At 42.5% G+C, this 18,278-nt stretch overlaps 1 protein-coding gene across 7 annotated transcripts in view; it reads left to right on the forward strand.

Annotated features, from left to right (window-relative positions):
- Positions 1-18,278, forward strand: part of spidr (scaffold protein involved in DNA repair) — a 74,079-nt gene that overhangs the window by 26,220 nt on the left and 29,581 nt on the right. For all 7 annotated transcript variants that reach the window (XM_018750914.2, XM_018750915.2, XM_018750919.1 and 4 more), the window contains 2 exons: positions 4,014-4,111; positions 11,814-12,021. In XM_018750914.2, the coding sequence (XP_018606430.2) occupies positions 4,014-4,111; positions 11,814-12,021 (306 nt within the window). The remainder of the gene's footprint in view (positions 1-4,013; positions 4,112-11,813; positions 12,022-18,278) is intronic.

Raw genomic sequence — 18,278 nt, forward strand, 5'->3', positions numbered from 1 at the left:
CTGTGTTTAGAGGTAAAAGTTACTGTTATTTCTTAGGTCAAAATGATGTCAGCTAATATTAAAAATTAAAGTAAATGAAAATAAAAGGTATTTTCTATGCAAAACATAACACTTAACACATTTTGTATGTGTAATGAAAATGATTAATTGTACCACTTATCCAAATAACAATATAACAGCTGGTACCATGACTTGTGAAGGAGAGAAAAATTACTTACCATCAGTGTCACCTTCAGACTCCGACTGATAAACCACAAGAGAAAAATCCATCCATCTATTTTCTTGCTCGCTTATCCTTTTAGGGTTGCGGTGGCAGTAGGGAGAGCAAAGAGGGCCGGATGTCCCTGTCCCTTGTAACTTCTTCAGGCTCAATCCTGGGGTTTCCCAGCTGCTCCGAGGGCGACTGGGAGATATAATCTCTCCAGCGGGTCCTGGGCCGACATCGGGGTCTTGTCCCATTTGGCTGTGTTTGGTATACCTCCAAAGGGAGGCGCCCAAGGGGCATCCTTACCAGATGCCCGAACCACCTCAACTGGCTCCTGTCAATGTGGAGGAGTAGCAGCTTTACTCTGAGTTCCTCCCGGATGCCCGAACTCTTCACCTTGTCATGGCGAGTGAGTCCCATCATCTTGCGGAGAAAATTCATTTCAGTCACTTGTATCCATGATCTTATTCTTTCGGTCATTTCCCAGAGTTCATGACCAGAGGTGATGGTAGGGACGTAGACCGACCGGTAAATGGAGAGCTTTGCCTTATGGTTCAGCACCAACTTCACTACTACAGTCCAGTACAGCAACTGCATTACGGCTGCCGCTACTCCCAGTCTCCAGTCAGTCTCATGTTCCCTTCTCCCCTCACTCATGAATAAGACCCCAAGATACTTAAACTCCTCCACCTGGGGCAAATTTTCTCCCCTCACCTGAAGGGGGCATGCCATCCTTTTCTGTGAGAGAACCATGAACTCAAACTTGGAGGTGCTGATCCTCATACCAGCCCCTTCACACTCATCTGCAAACAGCTACAGTGTGTGCTGGAGGCATCCATGTGACGGTGCCAAAAGGACATCATCATCCACAAAGTCCAACACCCATATTGAACGGACTCGACTTAATGCCAAGTATGAGAAGACAGCTCTCACTCCGTGTGTACAGAGACCGAATAACCCGCAGTAGTGGCCCCAGCACCCCATACTCCTGAAGCACTTCCCACAAAATTTCTCGGGGACCACGGTTGTAGGTCTTCTCCAAGTCCACAAAACACATGTAGACTGGATTAACGAACTCCCATGTCCCCTCAATTCTGGGAGAGGGTAAAAAACTGGTCCAGTGTTCCACGGCTGGGATGGAATCTGCATTGGTCCTCTTCAATGTGAGGTTCACCTATCAGCCAGAGCCTCCTTTACAGCACCCTGGCATAGACTTTCCCAGGGAGGCTGAGAAGTGTGATACCTCGATAGTTGGCACACACACTTTCTGGTCCTCTTTCTTAGAGACTGAGACCACCAACTTAGTTTGCCAGTGCAAAGGCACTGTCCCCAAGGTCCATGCAACATTACAGAGGCCTGTCAGCCATGACAGCCCCACAACATCCAGAGCCTTAAGCGCGCGCACACACACACACACACACACACACACACACACACACTTTCTGAACCACTTGTCCCATTCGGGGTCTCAGGGAGCTAGAGCCTAACCTGGCAACACAGAACATAAGGCTGGAGGGGGAGGGGACACACCCAGGACAGGACGCCAGTCTGTCGCAAGGCACCCCAAGCAGGACTTGAACCCCAGACCTACCGTAGAGCAGGACCTGGTCCAACCCACTGCGCCACCACACCCTCCTGAGCCTTAAGCAGTTCTGGGCAAATCTCATCCACCCCCAGTGCTTTGCCACTGTGGAGCTTTCCAACTACCTCAATGACTTCCACCAGGGAAGTAGACTCTGATACCCTGGAAGCCTCCGGCCTTGACTTCTGTAAGGGAGGCATATCTCTCGGGTTTAGGAGTTCCTCAAAGTGCCCCTTCCACCTCCAGACAGTGTCCTCATTTGAGGTCAGAGTTTCTCCACATTTGCTGACCACAGCTTGTGCAAAGCTCCTATGACCCCTCCCGAGTCGCCAGATGGTTTTCTAGAACCTCTTTGAGGCCAACCAAAAGTCCTTTTCCATAGCCTCTCCAAACTCCTCCCATGCTCTGGATTTTGCTTCTGCATCTGTAGCTGCTGCAGCCTTTTTTGCCTGTTGGTTCATATCTGCTGAGTCAGGAGTCCCCAGAGCCAACCAGGCCCAAAAAGCCTCCTCCTTCAGTTTCACAGCTTCCCTCATCACCAGTCTCCACCAGCAGGTTCTTGGGTTGCTGCCGTGACTGGCACCCACAAGCTTTTTGCCACAGCTGTGCCTGGCTGCTTTCACAATGGAGGTTTTGAACAAGGTCCATTCAGACTCCATGTCCCCGACCTCCTCCAGGACATGGGAGAAGTTCTCATGGAGGTGGGAGTTGAAATCATTTCATACAGGGTCCTCTGACAGTCGTTCCTAGCACACCTTCACTATGCGCTTGGGTCTGCCGGGTCTGTCTGTCTATCAGTTTTCCCCGCTATCTGATCCAGCACACCACCAGATGATGATCGGTTGACAGCTCCGCACCTCTCTTCCCCTGAGTGTCCACAATATTTGTCCTCAAGTCAGATAAAACAAGTACAAAGTCAATTATTGCCCTTTGGCCCAAAGAGCTCTGATACCAAGTACACTTATGAGCATCCTTGTGTTCGAACATGGTGTTTATTATTGACAAATCATGATTAGCACAGAAGTCTAAAAACATTTCACCATTCGGGTTTAGATCGGGCAAGCCGTTCTTCCCAATCACCCCACTCCAGATTTCCCAGTCATTGCCGAAGTGAGCTTTGAAGTCCTCCAGCAGGACTATGGAATCTGTAGGTGGAGCCCTGTCCAGTACCTCACCCACTCTCTCCAAGAAGGTTGTATACTCAACTGCTGTTTGGTCCATAAACACACATAACAGTCAAAGTTTTCCTCTCTGCAACCTTAAGTCGCATGAGGCAACCCTCTCATCCATCAGGACAAACTCCAACTGCACTGCAGCCAGCCGAGGACTTGTGAGTATCCCCACACCCACCCGGCACCTCTAACCCTGTGCAACTCCTGAGTAGGAGAGAGATCACCCCCCTACTGAGGAGTTTGTTTTCAGAGCCAATGCTGTGAGTCGAGGTGAGCCCAACTATATCTAGTTGGTATCTCTCAACCTCCCGAACCAGTTCCGGCTCCTTCTTCCCCAGTGAGGTTACATTCCACGTGCCAAGAGGCAGTTTCTGCCGCGAAACAAGAGAAATGCTTTATTTACAATACTGTAAGCGTATTCATGTTATGTAAGCTGTTTGTGTGATTTCAATACATTTTGTCATTATTGTAGAATCTGCTGTTTTACCTGTGAGTTAGGTTTACCTTGGCCACTGTGAAACTGTCGGTGAAGCAGGAAGTATACAGTAGTTTCTGTTATGGCAGTAGCATAGCGTCCGTGTTGTGCACTACAATACATGGTAGACATTGAATAAAACACTTCTTGAGGAAGTAAAATTACCACAGGCGAAAAAATGTACATATACTGAATAATAAGCACCTTGTATTAAAAAAAATCTATATATTTTCATAAGCTGTTCTAGGGTTTTCTCATTGTTCAGGACCTTGTCATATGAAGGATGGGTGTACAGACATATAAGATTGTGGTGTGTTTAGTCTTCATAACCTTTCTTTCCTGCCAAAATTGATATAATTGGTGACACATACTTGAGTACAATATAAAGGATCCCAACAGTGGGGTAAAGTTAGAGAACTGCAATAACCATTAGACAGTCTCATTTGATGTGTGTGATAAAGTGCTACAGTGTGCTCCCCTGGTTGTGTGTGATTGCAGGGTTTGCTGTGCTTTGCTCAGTGAGTCAGGCTGTGGCCTGCCGTGTACCAGGCTCTGTGTTAAATGTTATTTCCCCTGCAGGGGTGGCCTGGCTGAGCGACTGAGCAAGCTGCAGTGTAGACAAAGGTCAGCCATCAGCTTCTGGAGACACCAGTCCTCCCACAGCAGAAGCTCAACAGGTGAGAAAGGGGAACTTGTTGCCATGGTACAGTCAGCTAGGTATGGGTTCTGTGTGTGTCATGGGTAACTTATGGGACCACAAGATTCTTATGGTAGTCAGTATTAGCCAGTAATCGGTAGTGATGGCAATATTCCGCTAAAATAAATTATATATATTTATATTTCTTCTATATGTGGAATGTTGACTTTTGTTTTTTTTTTTTTTCCCTGTTAATAATGGTTTTTACAGTAGCAAGGCATGTGATTAACACATTTTTACCTTAGTTGGAACTGAAGCTGTAGAATATGAGTTCAAGCACCTTAATCTCAGGGTTTATTCTAGTCATAATAATAATAGTCCTAATTATAATGTTGATGATGATTGTTGTTATTATTATTGTTACTGTTATTGTTATTATACTTTATTAGTCCCTGTGGGGGATTCACTTAGGCTGCCACTGTGCTGACACCACATATACTGCAATTGTAGGGATCACTTATCTCACTCTAGCAGACTTCAGTAAGTTTGCTTCAGAAGTGCTCCTTAACAAAACGAATGCATATAGCATGGTGTAGTGTCATGTATCATGACAGCAGGGGGATACTTGGTTTTTGTGGGAACATCTGTCAGAGAGGAGCCTTTTTGACTGGTTAGACCTGCTGTCTGCAATGGGTATCTTTGGTCTCCCTGGCTGATTTTAACACAGTCTCAATCAGCATTTTTCCTTGCTGTGTGCTGATTAGGGCCAGTATTTACAGGGCCTGTATTTACTGCGCCTGTACATGTGCAGCTGGGTTAAAAAAAAAAAAAAAAAAACATGAGACCTTCAAATCTAGAACTGAAGCCCTACAGTTCAGAGAGGAACCATGCTGTTTTGCATGAAGCCCACATGTCTTTCTGGGTTAGTCCCAGGTGCTGTTCTGTTGCTTGCTAATGAAATCCATGCCAAGTTTGATACAGTAAATTATGAGTAATCACTTATGAAATGTTAAAGAGCTCTTTAAAAAAGGAAGTGGAATGCAACATGCTTGTTTGGTCTGGAAACATTCAACATTATTTAAGTGTGTGCAGGTCCTCCTGTAACAGAGCCTTTCATTACATTAGGGCATGCAGTGTTTGACATCTGGTTATCAGTCACCTCTGTGGCAGTGGTGCTCAGCTATAGCTTTTGGCACTTACTGTTCTGAATCACTTAAATGAATAGATCTTGATGTCACGTTACCTGGTATTTCAAGTGTTAACGAAGGAATAATTAAAATGAATTACTTTCTCAAATTTATAGGACCTTGATAAACAAGTGCATACTACTTTGCTTAGCAGTAAAAAATTTTATTTATTTATTTATGTATGAAGGGGGGTGCAGTGGCGCAGTGGGTTGGACCAGGTCCTGCTCTCCGATGGGTCTGGGGTTCGAGTCCCGCTTAGGGTGCCTTGCGGCGGACTGGCGTCCCGTCCTGGGTGTGTCCCCTCCCCCTCCGGCCTTACGCCCTGTGTTACCGGGTAGGTTCCGGTTCCCCGCAACCCCGTATGGGACGAGCAGTTCCGAAAATGTGTGTGTGTGTGTGTGTGTGTGTGTGTGTATTTATGTATTTATTTATTTATTTTTTATTTATTTATGCGGGATTCTGAAACATAGGACAATGACTTTTATTGATCACTTTTCATGAGTAAGCTACCTTGTTCCTTAACCAAATTGATGCCCATTCAGTGTTTCACTTTTCTAGCTAAATCCTGGTTAGACTTGTATACTCGCCTACATATAATTTGCCCATTTGTACACTAACTGGAGTATTCAGGGTAAGTACCTTGCCCAAGAGTACTTCAAAAGTAGTTGGATTTTAACTAGAAACCTTTGAACTGCAAGGTGATACATTTGTTTACTGTGGTACCCACTGCCCCTTTTTATGAACATATTAGTATAATGTCTAGCTACTACACTTTACATGTGGGGGAACTCTGTAAAGTACAGTGAGAACCTGTATATTGCTGCTCAATTAAGTTTGCAACTTTTATTTATCTGTACTTCTTGTGTGTGTGTCTTGGAAACGAAATGTAATTCTTTTTCCATAAATAAGTAATCTGCCATATTCATGATTGTTCATATGCATTTGAGAACTTATCATAGTGTGCTGCTTTTGAAGTCCTGTGCCTTCTAGGCAATTTCTGCTATAAATGACATTAAACAATAAATGCAAAATGAAAAAAGTGATTTATTATATATTTGATATGATCTTCACAGCTCCTAGCATTCTTTATAAAGTGTCTCACCAAGGCTCCATTGTTTGATTTTGGCTGTGGTGCAAGCACTGTAGAACAGTAAATTGATTTTATTAGTTCTGTCAAATGTTCAGCTCTTTCATGTCTTGTTTTATAATTTTAGGAGCACTTGAAAAGGTATGAAAAAAATGACTGAATTCATGTTGAAATTCCTGGAACATGAACTCAGAATTGGGCCTGGAATTTTGCAAAAAAAAAAAAAATCTGTATTTTTAGTATGGTAAAAATGTAGATCGTAACACACATTATATTAATATGTGTTTTTGGGCATGCGGACCAGCTACAGGCACCTGCTTGTCTGTGTTGTGCAACAGCAGTGAGTCTCAGGCAGCATTGGATTGCTGTCTGAAAGCATGCAATGTAGTCACTGAATTTTTCTTTTGCTGTTTGTCCTCTTGGTTGCATCCCTCACATATCAGTGGCCCCATGCACTGATCAGTTTTGATGCATCAGTTTTAGCAGTTTCAGAACAAACCTCTAGGTTGAGACAAATTACTCATGTCATTTATGTTTGTAGAAATATCAGTTTGTTTTTGATATTTCTGGAACATGCAGTCGATAATCAGTATAGAATGCCACTGTACAAATCATGTTTGCCCTGCCAAATCATCCCCATGTGTCTCCACTCCTTGTTTTTTCCCCATTGGCTGCCTGCATATGCCCACATCAGATTCGAGGCTCTATTTATGGCCTACAAGACCATCAGCAGATATTCTCCCAAAAATCTACAAGACCTGATTGCTCACTATACCCCAGCCAGACTGCTACACTCCTTCACCTCTGCCTGCTCGGTTGTCCTACACACAAGGGTTTGAAAATCAAAAGCACAAAGGTATTTGGGTCTGGCTCCAAGGTGGTGAGGTTCTAATGCGCTATCAGTTCTATGTACAGCTAGTGGTGTAATGTATACTGGCAGAAATTGTAGTATTGCACTAATTGACTGTACTTCCACAATTATGTGCCTGTGTCTCTTTCTCTCTGCTTTTTGATGAAAAATACCTCTGTTTACTCTGAGCTGCATATCACATTGAAGAAAAGCTTCTGTCGAATAAATTTAAATGTATGCGATACAAAAGAGGTGTTAACTATGCTGTTCATAACAAGTTTGTTTCTATGTGCTGTATGTTTGCAGCACACACCCTATAGATTTTAATGTATTTATCAAATACGGAATGTTCTGCTGTGGTTCCTAGAGCCAGAACAAGTGTTGTTAACACAGAAGAGTCTTTCCAGTTCAGACACTACCTGTGTGCCCCACTGCTGGTCTGCATGCAGCTCTGCCTGAAGCTGCATGAAAGTATTATGAATCCACAGATGTTTACATATATTTGTTTAGCTGATGCTTTTCTCCGAAGCAGCTTACAGGATTAAGCTACTTATGCCTATTTACCCATTTACACAGCTGGTTAATTTTACTGGACCAATTTAGGCTATGTACCTTGCTCAAGGGTACTAAAGCAGTAGGTGTCATTTGAGTCCAAAGGCAGCAGCTCTAACCATTACACTTTCAGCTGCCCCATTTTGTTTCTCGTGTTATTTAGTTTATTCTTAAACAAAAAATAAGCCCTGACATTGTAAAAAGCAAAGCCTTTCATCTTGTACTTTTGCTGCTCATTGAACATTGCTGTTTATTTAAAGTATGTGCTTGGTGTTGAGTGCTGGGATTTGTAGATCTGTATTTTAAAAATGTTCTGTCGCTGTTGGACAAATGAGCCAGATTTACTAAGCAGTAGCTGACTTACTGAGAGCTTAAACAGTAGCCAGTGCTGTACAGGGGATGGTGCAAAGGTTTCACAATGTGCAAGGGTAACACTGACTATGTTTTTTGTGTGTGTGTGTGTGTGTGTGTGTGTGTGTGTGTGTGTTTGGCCTTTGCCATTCCTGTGTTGTCCATGCCTGCACATAGATTCATTTTACCATAAATGTCCTTGTACATTTATTTTCTTATTTTTTCTGATTTATGATTAGAAAGATGGTTGGAGAAAATTTCCGAAGTTCTCACTGAACCCTTTTTGTCTATGCACTAGAGCTTGGGCAATATACTTACAGTGCTGTTTCTTTTGACCATAATTTCAGATGTTGCTTATAATGTTTTAACAAATATAAATGTCAGATGGAACCAAACAGATAGCCATAATGTGTTTTCTCTTTTACCGTGACAATGTTTCCAGTGTCTGTCATTTAGTGGAAAGCAGCAGCGTTGTTTGTCCTTTGTGTGCTTGCACATGCTATCTGTTGTCATGTCTCTCACATCACGCTCAGCGCTTTCCAAGCAAAGGATCAAGGCCATGTCTCGAGAGCAGTCAGGTAGTAGAAATGTGCGGTCGGTTGCGGTCTCAGCAGCGCATTCAGGAAGCGCGGGCTGATTGTTGGTGTGGCTCAACACAAACTGGCTCTTGTGTTTACCGAAAGGGGAAAATGATCACTTATGTAGGTGACAGGAAGCGTTTTGCTTGCGTGGGTTTTTTTCCCCTTCCACCTTATAACCGAACAGCTGTCATGTTGCATTGAGCTGAACCGTCCAGGCCATGGCCTCACGTGGTTACCATTCAGAAAGTGGGCGCACAGTCAAACCCTCCGTTGGTGGCTTTTCGAAGGGAGCTGAAAGAATGCTAAACCTGTGACCTGTTTTACAGTTTCGTCATGTCTTCACGGTCACTTTGTGCCATCTCTAAACTGTCACTTTCCTAGCCTGCAGAGCATGACATAATGCATTCCGTAGTGCTGTATAACATTGCGATTGTAATTGTGTGTCTACTTTTTCGTTGCAGTTCCATTACAGGACCAGTATTGTTTATCAGTTGTGGCTGCCTGGTTAAGGCTCTAAGTATTTGTTGACATGTCTGAACAAATCAAACCCACTGATTTTTCTGCTCATGCAAAGTGTTTGTGTTGCTCTCTTTCCACCTATGTTGCTCTCTCAACATTCTTACTGTGATATTTTTAATGTGTTTCATATGTTCTCACGTCTGTCTGTATAAAAAAAAAAAATTTGTAAATTTTTTTGTACTGAATGGCTTATAACGATATGAAAGAAGTGTTTTGCCTTCTGTCTATCGTAGAATAGAATTACAAAAATTAACTGTACATTTTACATAAAAGATTAGGACTTCGTTTGCTTGCTCTGAGATGGAGTTAATCGTTTAGAGTTTTGTGTTTTTGAACATAGTTTTTTCATGAAATCAGCATTTTTCCTTTGATATAACTGTCAAAACAACTGTAATGTGTAACTGTAATGTGTCGCGTAAAATTCTTCTTTTTCCTAATTTATGGTTCATGTTTAACATTTATATATCTGCCGAACAAGACAAGTTGATGAGTGAGTGAGTTTGTGGAGCTTGTCTAAAATGTAACATATTGGGTAGGCATTTATACATTTTAAAAGTGGAATTAGTTAAAAGAGATGCAATTCCTGTTTAGAACAGAGTTTTAATCATCTTTCAAATGCAGAAAAATGTTTAAAATACTGTTTAACAAAAGTTTGTCGGAATAGGGATTTAAATACTGATATGTCTCATTGTCTTGGGTGGGTCCAAGTATTTTGTGATTTATTGCTTCATTAGGTTCTGGGCTATTCAAACTAATATTTTGGTTTAACATTTTGTAAGTCAGGGGACTTTATTATTTAGCCAATGATTATGCCCAAGGTAACAGCTAGAAACACTTTTCAGAACTACCTTCTCAGGCACACACTTAGCAATATAGATTTAGGAATTAGATAACTTTGTTATTTTACTTTTTTGATTGACATCAAAACAGAACTGGGTCTCTCAGAAAAGCAGTGTACTGAGAAATTGCAAATACTTACTAATGCATAATACAGTACAAGGGCAAAAAGTGACAGTATTTTGCAGAGGCTGTCTGCAGCAGCAACTAAGAAGTACCAAGAAGGTGGTCAAACCCTGTATAATTCATTAGAGTTATGATCAGATGCTAACTTTTCTAGTGGATATAAGAAACATACTTGATTAAGCTGAGTTTCCAGAGTGGACCATAGCATAAAATGCATTTCTTTGCTGAAAATGTAAATGAAATAAACGCTCGTTATTTTAGTTCTGGAGTAGCAGTCATTGTAATGATATTGAGAAGGCTTCCCTGTTGACCAGTCATCGCGTGAAAGGTTGACATACTGTATGTCTGCAAAAAAAATCTGCTTAGCTTTTTCTGTGAGATATGGATGATTTTTTGCATAATGTGTTTGTAGTGTATTGCCCCCTCTCACTCAGAACTGCTGAATCTCAGCATTCAAGACAAGTCTTAAAACTGACCTCTTTCGGATTCACTTCTCCCTTGATCTCCTGTGTGCTTCATAAATGTGTACTATGTTATCTGTTAATGATTTTAAAAAACTCTACGTAATGTATAGTAGTTCATATGGTAGTATGTGACAAATTGTATGTACTCAGAAATCATGTCTGCGTCCAGATCTCTCCTTTTGGTGTAAAGCACTTTCTGTATTGTTTGTGGAGAGGTACGTTCCTTCAGAGAAACGTGTCTGCTAAAGGAAAAAAATGTGATATAAATGTAAGTGCGTTGTTTTAAAATTTAGTCTGTTTGAACTGACATCCAGTAGGTCATAATGTCTCTCAATAGGTCAACATTTGTAGATGGAGAAGTATTTTATATATTTTGCAAAAGAAGTTGGTTTTGTAAAAAATGTTTTAAACATTTTTCAAAATATTAGTGGGGATATCCAGTGTGTTGACATGTAATTCATGGGGAGATGTTCCTCTGTCTCCTGTATATTTTATTGTTCCTGTGCTTCCTGGGACAGTATGGTTTCTGAATCTTTACAGAACAGCTCCATAAAAATGATGAAATATTGCACAACAGCCAAACTTTGTAAGGCTTCTTTCGTAAGGTTTTTTTCTTCAATGAAATGAAAGAATAACTATAATCTTCATGTTTCTCCTTTTTGCAGTGACTCATTTCTCATTAAATAACAGCAGATGAATAAGTGATCCAGTAGGTACTACCAGTGAAATGTCACTGCCAAGACCAAGGCAAAATGTGCACCAGTAAATATCTAGAAACAAGCACAAAAATAAATAATCAAATCATAATTGCTTGATGGTTTATTACTTTTCCAAGTCCTGGTACCTTGCAGCTATGCGGTCAGGCATGGGTTTAAACCCTGCACACTCTGTGTGGAGTTACGTTCTCCACGTGTTCGCTTGGGTTTCTTTCCCATGACCCAACAACATCCATTTGAGGAGGATTGGTGACCTTAGATTGCCTTTAGCGTGCAACTGTGAGTGAAAGTTTGTGATTTCCTTGCTATGAGCTGGCCTCCTATTCAGGGTGTACCCTGCCTGGACTCTGGATCACAGCAGCCCACAAGTGCTTATTGATAATGGATGGCTGATGGATATCATTGATGCCCACATGGGCAGTGACTCCGTGCATTTCCCCATGCTAATGCTTACATGTCCTCCTTTCCCCAGGCACCAAACCCAGCGTTCTGGTACTAGAGGTATTGTCGATACAGGAGGACTGTGGCCTGCAGCTGGCTTTGTGTAGACCACTGGAGCCCCTGCTCACAAATGGAGGGCAGCACAGTGCCAGTGACGAGCTTTTGGTTCTGTTCAGCAAGGATACCACTGCCTACCTCCTGGCTGGACCTGGAGACACTGTCTACGTGTACCCACCATGGTGAGCCACAGATAAAGTACCCAGAATACTCAGGGGCATGTGCACACAGCACCTGTGTAGCTGGCTTCCAGAAGCTGCCTTTGGTTGTGTGTGTCTCTGTCCGTGTGTGTGTGTGTGTGTGTGTGTGTGTGTGTGTGTGTGTGTGTGTGTGTGTGTGTGTGTGTATGTATGTATGTCTTTGTGAAGAAGTTTTGCTTGCTTGTTCCGTTCTGGTGCAATTCAGATTGTTTCAAAGCATCCTTTTAATATCACTAGCATATTTTTTGTATTTTGGTGGGGAGGGTGACGAAATCATTTCTTTTATATTAGATGTCACAGAGTTTTTCTGTTAATTCAGCTGTACTCTTTTTTTGTATACAGTATGTCTACATGTTTTTCTCTGAGTCGGTGTAATTATTTTAATGAGATAGAAAATGTTTATTGATTTTAGCACTGCCTTAAGCTCTCCAGTACTCCTGAGCTAACATAAGTGATCAGAGCAGCTTCAGATTGCTTTGCCAAAGTGAAATATTTCCATTTTAAGCAACATATCAGGCACTGTCTTTGTTTGTTTTCATCACAGTTGTAATGAATGCATTCTTATTTATTTACATTTATTCATTTAGCAGATGCTTTTCTCCAAAGCGACGTACATCTCAGCAAAAATACAATTTGTGCATTACATTAAGAGAAAGAGACATGGCTGCAGACATGTGACTCTTAAGTAAACCTAGTTTGTTACCTTCCACTTGATGCACCGATGTTCATCGCTCAAGTAGGTGCATAAAATGCAGGATAGATGAATCCTGATAACCTCCTACCAATTTTTTTTTTTAATTATTTTTATAATAAGATACACAAACAAACACATACAGCCGGAGTAGCGGCTGTATAAAGGCTTATCTGGGGGTGCTCATGAAGTTATGGTGCATGAACATTTAGACCATACATGTGCTGGAGAGATCTTGGGCGAAATGCGTTCTGAAAAGGTAAGTTTTCAGACCCTTCTTGAAGGTAGACAGAGCTTCCGTAGTTCTGAGTGAGAGGGGAAGGTCATTCCACCACAACGGAGCCAGAACCGAGAACCTCCCTGCTTTACTTTTTGTGCACGGGACCACCAATCGAGCAGAAGTAGGCGGAGTGAAGGGGTCTGGCTGGGGTGTAGTGGTTGATCGAGTCTTGTAAATAGCTGGGAGCAGTTCTATTGATGCATTTGTAGACAATAACCAGGGTCATGAATTTGATTTGGGCAGCTATAGGAAGCCAGTGCAGAGAAATGAGTAGAGGAGATACATGGGAACGCTTTGGCAAATCAAACACAACTCGTGCAGCAGCATTCTGTATCAGCTGCAGAGGTGTGATTGCAGTAGCAGGAAGGCCACACAGGAGAGAACTGCAGTAGTCCAGGCGGGATGTCACCATGGCCTGGACAAGTAGTTGGGCAGAGTCAATTGTGAGATAGGGACGGATCCTACGAATATTATGCAGGATGTATCCGCAGGACCAGGTTGCGGCTTCGATGTGCTGAGAGAAAGACAGGCTCTTGTCAGTTGTTACTCCCAGACTCTTAGCCAAGGAGCTAGGCAAAATGAGTGAGTTTTAAAAAGTGAGTTTTAAAGTGAATGATTTATTAAAACTTGGCATGGATTAGTTACCTGGGTATCACTTATAAATTAATGAAAATGAACATCTTTCAGATGGAATTGCATAGAAATCCGCTGTATATAGAAATAAGTATAATGGTATCACTGTGTGCCCGTGTGTGTGTGTGTGTGTGTGTGTGTGTGTGTGTGTGTGCGCGCACTGCAACTTGAAGAAAATATACTACTTCCTGTTCAGTGAGTATGATGCCTTTTCCAGGTGCATTCAGAGGTGAGTGATGAATTCTCCCCCATCTCACACTTTGTTGCAATGCACTGAGCAGTACGTGTGCATTGAATGTGGGAACAGGGCCCAGGTGTGAGTGGTGTTGCCATGTTACTCAGAGCTCTTCACACGGAGCACGTCAGTACTGGGACCAGTCCTGTTTAGCGTACATCACGTGCCTGTGAGTCACTGCATGTTTAACCCGAGGCGCATATGGCTTTCTGTCTCCTGCAGCTACAGACAGGGAGATGGCCAGTTTCATCATTACAGCATTGCCAGTATTAAATTACTGTAATTTCAGAGCTCTGTTTCAATTTGTTTAAAAATGGATAAAATATATATTCATGTTATGAAATCATCTTTTTAAATTACTATAGTTTAAGCTTATAGAACTTAAGCACTTTATCATTGTTTTTCCATTTATACTGCTGGGTTTATGTTGCTTAAGCAGTACAGTGTAAGTACAATGCTTAAGGGTACTACAGTAGGTAGGATTTGAACTTGGGTCTTATGAGTGAAAGGCAAGTGCTCTAACTACTGCAAAATCTGCTGGCCCATCATGTAGTTACACAGTTGTTTCCACTATTGTCTTGAAGCTCTGCAGTTTTCAGCCTCTCCGTGTGTGTACGTGTGTGTTTGTTGTCTGTCTGGCGAGGTGTCATGCAGCATCCCAGACATTTACATTTGTTCATTTGCCTGATGTTTTTCTTCAAAACGATTAGCAGTTTTAAGGTTATAATTGTTGCAGTTATAAACTTACACTTACTTACCCATTTACACAGCTGGGTAATTTTACTTGAGCAATTTAGGGTAAGTACCTTGCTCAAGGATTCTACACTGGGGATTGAACCCGTGACCTTAGGATCCACAAGCAGCAGCTCTAACCACTACACTACCAACTGTCCTGTGTCATTGACTGCTGTGTGCTTAAGTAAGATGTATGACGTGTTTTTTTTCCTGCTCCCGTCCCATAAGTCATCATCATGTAGAACTGTAAGGACTGAGCAGTGTTGCAGTAATCTGCTCACCTCATCACTGGCACACATACCTGACAGAGGAGTGTTCTGGTGTCAGGGAATACCCTGGTGCTCGTAATATCTAAACTCTTCAGGTGTCCCACAGGCAGTTGCTGTGCGTTCCTGGGCTGTTTGTCACAATTGGGTGGTATGGTGGCACAGCAAGTACCGCTGCTGTCACACAGCGCCTGGGTGGTGTGAGAGAACGTGGGTTCAATCCCTGCTCAGTCTGTGTGGAGTTTGCATGTTCTCCCTGTGTGGGTTTCCTCTGGGTGCTCTGGTATCCTCCCACAGTCCAAAGACATGCTGTTCAGGTTCCCCCATAGTGTGTGAGTGTCACAGAAAGAGTGTGTTCTACTGATGTATGGATAAGTGACCCATTGTAAGTAGTGTATCTAGCAGTGTAAGTCACCTTGGTGAATAAGGTGTGTGGGCTAGTAACACTACATAGTATCCATTGTAAATCGCTTTGGAGAAAAGTGTCTGCTAAGTGAATAAATGTAAATTGCTCATTGTGATAAAGTGTTGGGCAAACACACTGATGCTCCACTATGCTATGCAGCCCATGCACTATAGGGCCATTGAAACCAGGAGCATGCTGGGACATGACTGATGGTGGTAGCATTGAAGACCTGTAGCTCAGTGAGACTACCTGTGCTGGTTTTATCTGCACGTCGTCTGTTTGTGCACCAAATCTACTGGTGTGCCAGCGGAAGGGTGTGCTTTAATAATTGTGTGTGTGTCTGAAGTCTGTGGTGGAATAAGGTTGTGTTTACTCAGAGTTGTGGGTTGCTTTGGAGAAGAGCATCTGCCAAATGCAGAAATGTAAATGAAAATGCTAGGTAAGCAAGGTGTGTGCACACAGATGTACACTGCATAGAAATATAAAATTATGCACATGCACTGCATTTTTATGATTTCTGTAGTTAGCCAGATGCTTTAAGGGCCCTCTTGACACTTGATTCTGGCTGTTAGTGTTCTTTCATTGCGCTCTCTGAGGATGGACTCAGCTGTCTATTAATGTTCTTATTGTGAAGGTAAATTCACAGCAAATCTTGTTTCGGTCCCAGCTGGATATGTAGAGACCCACTGTACCAGAATGTGGACTCCAAGAGGCTGTGTATTTGCTGTGTGTGTCGTCTGTTCTGCACACCAGCTGTGCTCTGGCTGGTCACACACCGCCCCCTCTGTACGAACCCTGGTGTCCGGCCTGCTCTGGAATTTCCATGTTGGGGAAGGGGAGGGCTTGAGATGCGTGCAGCTCTGACGTCAGCACAGCTCCTGGGAATGTCTCACATTCCTCTTACTGGCAGTGGTCAGGTGGCTTCCAGCAACACAGGGGGGAAAACACAGTGGGATTATTTTCAGCAGCGCTGGAGAACAGATCGTAATGGCTGTGGGGACGCGCTGAGGAAGACGCCAGGAGACACGATTGAAAACACATTGAGCTCAGTACATTACTGGCATGCCTGTTGGACTGCTGCACTGTTCTATCATTTTTTTTTTTTTTTTTTTTTTTTTTTGTGATGTATTTAAAACTGCAGTCTCCAGCCTGTTCCAGTACCAGATGAGATTTGGAATGAGTGTACTCACAGATTGGCTGCTGTAAACACACTAAATGCTTTATGCCAATCACAGTGATACGGGGCTGTTCCACACTGCAGTAGAGAGCACATGTAAACCTTCAATTTGCCATTCCATCTCAGTACCTGAGGAAAAGGTGCATTTTGTTTTGTCACTGGATTGGCTGAGTGATACTAACATGCTGAACACCTTTGCTGTAAACCAATATCTAGAGAGAGAAGCCCAACATTTATGTTATAATTGTAGTGTTCATAACCATAATATCAATATCCAGGTCTGATTCAGACTTTATTAATTGCGTGTAAGGAGCTGGTATCAGTGTGTCAGTCCTTATTAAATGTGTATGAACTCTTAAAATAATTAGAAAAAAATGCATTAATGTTAAATATTTGTTGCAAGGAAGCATTTATGCTGCTACAGTCATATTAAGAGAATTCCAGTTTAGAAGGACATTTATCATTTTTTGATGAAGAACCCACTGACATATGCAGTGAGCATTCCTCAGCACTTCACTGGGCTGTTTGAGGCTGGATCACGTGCCCATTTTGGGAGGGACAGGAAATTCCAGGTTGCGCCAACCATATTTGGACACGGATGACACTTGGGATGAGGCCTACCTTTGGAACTAGACTGGACATATCAGTTTGACGTGTTAGCAGTCACCAAGTCTGTTTTTTTTACGTCACACTTCCTGTAAGGTTTTCTAAAAGGCTTCAAAGTGTTACATTCTTTGGTAGTAACTGTGAAATATTGCTGTTTAAAAAGTTTGGTCATAACAGCATTCCGGTGCTTTTTGATTTAGTTTACATTTTTATTTTAGACACCACCATCTTTACTTGTCACAATATAGCCATGGATGGATGACGGTGGGCTGAATACGTGTTTGAGTCAGGGACAGGCTGGATGGGAATGTATTCAGCTATTGGTTAATTCATGGAGCCATCTAGCTATGTTTGTGCTCATTTTCTTCAGCGAAATGAAAACTGTTCTAGGGATAAAGTGTGTAGCCTCTCAGTCAGGTCTTATATTTATTCACTTAGCAGACACTTTTCTCCAAAGCAACTTACAATGGATACTATGTAGTGTTACTAGTTGGTGAGGAGACAGACAAAAAGTACTGTAATCGCAGTGTCCAAACAAGAGAAGCTTTACTAAGATGTAGGGCAGCACGGTGGCACAGCGAGTAGCGCTGCTGTCTCACAGCTTCTCGGTGGTGTGAGAGAATGTGGGTTCAATCCTCGCTCAATCTGTGTGAAGTTTGCATGTTCTCCCCGTGTCTGTGTGGGTTTCATCTGGGTGCTCTGGTTTCCTCCCACAGTCCAAAGACATGCTGTTCAGGTTCCCCACAGTGTGTGAGTGACACAGAGAGAGTGTATTCCACTGATGAGTGACCCAGCATAAGTAGTGTATCTAGCAGTGTAAGTCACCTTGGTGAATAAGGTGTGTTGTCACCAAACTAGTTTTGCCCCACAGCCCCAGCAATGTGTGCAGCGAGACAGTCAGTGTGGTGTCTTTGAGCTGTATAAATTGCACTTTTTTTAAGGTGTCAAAGCTGATGAGCAGAAACATGCTCCTTGTTGGTGTTTTTTTGTTATTTTGTTTAGTTTTGTCTCTTTTTTTTTTTGAGATCAGGTGAAAGACTTTACCCTAAACCCCTGTACCTGCCTTCCTTTTTTTTCCCCACAGTTTGTAGTTGTGAGTATGTGCTTTCTTCCATTGGAGAAGGACATTAACCACTGTCAGGAGTACAACTGCCACGTCTCCCAACGTGCACAACCTTCAGCGTGATGTAATTGTGAAAGATTTAAGTAC

Source organism: Scleropages formosus, chromosome 16, assembly GCF_900964775.1.
Source record: "Scleropages formosus chromosome 16, fSclFor1.1, whole genome shotgun sequence".
Lineage (NCBI taxonomy): Eukaryota > Metazoa > Chordata > Actinopteri > Osteoglossiformes > Osteoglossidae > Scleropages > Scleropages formosus.